This window comes from Abramis brama (genome assembly GCF_963993115.1).
Source record: "Abramis brama genome assembly, chromosome: 21".
NCBI lineage: Eukaryota > Metazoa > Chordata > Actinopteri > Cypriniformes > Leuciscidae > Abramis > Abramis brama.
This window is the reverse complement of record NC_139983.1, coordinates 2,808,380-2,810,826: the sequence shown is the minus strand read 5'-3', so window position 1 is coordinate 2,810,826 and position 2,447 is coordinate 2,808,380. Positions and strand designations below refer to the sequence as shown.

Below are 2,447 nucleotides of genomic sequence, written 5' to 3'. Positions count from 1 at the left end.
ACACTGTAACACAGGAACATTAAAATAAAGTGTAACCCAAAATTAGTAATATATAATAATCCAGGTTTTCCTCGTCGTTTAGGAACAAATAATTAGCTTTTGTGCTGTTATATAGTATTTGCTTGAGTCTGTTGTGTGTGTGTGTGTGTGTGTGTGATCATCTGTGGGAGTATTTCAGCACACAGCCCCTCCCCCTAATCACTCCCCCCTCCCCCTCCCTGTGGCCCCGCCCCCTCGGCGTGTTAAGCCCCGCCCCCTCCGAGGCATCAGCCAACAGCAGCTGTTCCATATTCATCAAGCTCTTCAGTCTTAAAGAGACCGACACTGAGCGTGCACACACTCATTCTGCCTCACACACACTCACCGTAGCGCTCGCTCTCGCTCTCTCTCTCTCCGCTTCACCCTGATCTGAGCAGACCCCCTCCCCCCCACTCACACACACACTCACACACACACACACACACACACATGCGTACCTGAGTCGGTGGGCTGCACTGCTGGAGGGTCTCTCCACCTCAACTTTCCTGAAGGTGTTCGCTGGTGTGTACGGGGAGAGCGAGTGTCCGGTGTATCCGCTTCTCTTCTTCTCTTCCTCCTGGAATGATAACACTGGGCTGATGGACATTTCCGAACTTTGCATCCCTGATCCTCTCAGCTATCATAACCAGTAGGTCATCTTCTCTCTCTCACGCACTAACTCCTGTGTTTGCTTCTCAGTTTCCTGAACTTCACGCTTGCATCTTCTGTTTCACACGCATGTTTCAGATCCAGACACTTTTCTCGTTTTGCTTAGATTGTGTGTGTGTGTGTGTTGCAGTGGGACGCTCTTCTAATGCCTTGATTTGTGTGTGTTTGAACACAAGTGTCTCGGGCTCTGCCGCGCGGATGTTTGTGTATTAGCTGAAGTGAGTGAGCGAGAGAAGCCGCGGTGGAGAAGGGTGTTTTTGAGCGTCCCCGGAGGACTCCTGCTGTCCCGGGGCCGTCTGAGATCTGGGATCTGGAATAATGCACTCGCTCTACATAGACTGGGAAGTGGACACTTACAGGAGTCGTCTCTTACTCCTATTTTCACAGAAATCAAGTTGCTTTGCCTTTTCATAGTCTTTTTATATATTTTTTGTTTCAACACGTTTTCTCCAAATTGTCCCGAGCCACATCTTAAATTGGCACTTTATGAAACCGAAACGTTGCGTGCAGTGTGTCGCATTTACACAGGGGTTTTGAGACCGTGAACTCAGTCTTAGCTTGTGTTTGGGTTGTCATAAAAATCAGCATTGAGCGTAATGTGCACTAACTCCACTGATGGATTTTTTGGATATGGATTTGTTCGTTTACTCTTCAGTAACATGTCTCATCAGCTGCTCTCTCACATAAAGAAATGGGTCGAATTCAAACTGTGTGTGTGTGTGTGTGTGTGTTTGGGGTAAAATAGGCTAGATTACACTCAAGTCAAGTGTCTTAAACACATATTTTAAGCTGCTTTGTCGTTTTACACTAAGACGGATTACAAAGGTTGAGTACAGTTCATGCATTTCTACTCTCACATAATAACACCTTTGTGTTCGGGTTATATTTAAAATGCACATTTTAATTTAGGGTAACACAAAATATTCTATCTCTACTAAAATTACGAATCATAAATAGTCTGATGCTGAAAACCAAAAGGCAGATTTATTATTTTATTATTAAGAGTTTGTTAAATGTTTTAGTGATTTTTAAAATCTAAATATGCATCTAAAACACCATCATGTTACACTTTCATCACTGTATCTGCTAGAGTCTGTTCTAACAAATTATTTGATCGTATCATAATTATTATAATACAATACAATCAAATTAATACAGTGATTATATTACATAATTATTTTTGCATTGAAAAACAATAAATAGCCCTTTTTATTATTAGACATTAAAAATGATCACACATTTGCAGTTACATCATAGATGTAATATTAATGTAGAGTGATAGCATTTATTAATAGAGGAACTGTGCATCTGTACATTTATTAATTTTTAATTAAAAAAAAACAACTTTATTTAATTTATTCACGTTTTAGGGATTGGACTGTGCATCTGTACATTTACTCGTTTTTAATTGAAAAAATCAGCTTTATTCAGTTTTAGCCGGTCTAAAATATTTTTCCACAAATTGTAATTGAAGTGATTGAATAAAATGAAGTGTGTTTTCCAGTTTAGTCAGTGTTTAAGCTGAGCTTGAAGGGTGTGTGACGCCGGATGGGACTGAACACGCCCTGACCTCAGATGCACTGGGTCCACTGTAAACGCAGGGAAGTTGAAGATCTTTGACGTCTCTTCTTCTTCTTCACTCATCTGGGATATTCGATCCGAGCCGGAGCAGAGACCCGCCTCTCCTCGATCTCTCCGGTCCCGGCCTCGGCTCTCCTCTCGCTCGCGGTGTGTGTTCTTCGCAGGGATGACAGGATTAT

The 2,447-nt window shown here is 42.1% G+C and overlaps 1 protein-coding gene across 1 annotated transcript in view; it reads left to right on the top strand.

Moving 5' to 3' along the window:
- The first annotated feature begins 305 nt into the window (after positions 1 to 305).
- The window catches only part of esrrb (estrogen-related receptor beta), an 84,870-nt gene continuing 82,728 nt past the window's right edge, over positions 306 to 2,447 (top strand). The window contains exon 1 of the mRNA XM_084097792.1: positions 306 to 667. Coding sequence (XP_083953918.1) covers positions 618 to 667 — 50 coding nt within the window. The 5' untranslated portion in view covers positions 306 to 617. The remainder of the gene's footprint in view (positions 668 to 2,447) is intronic.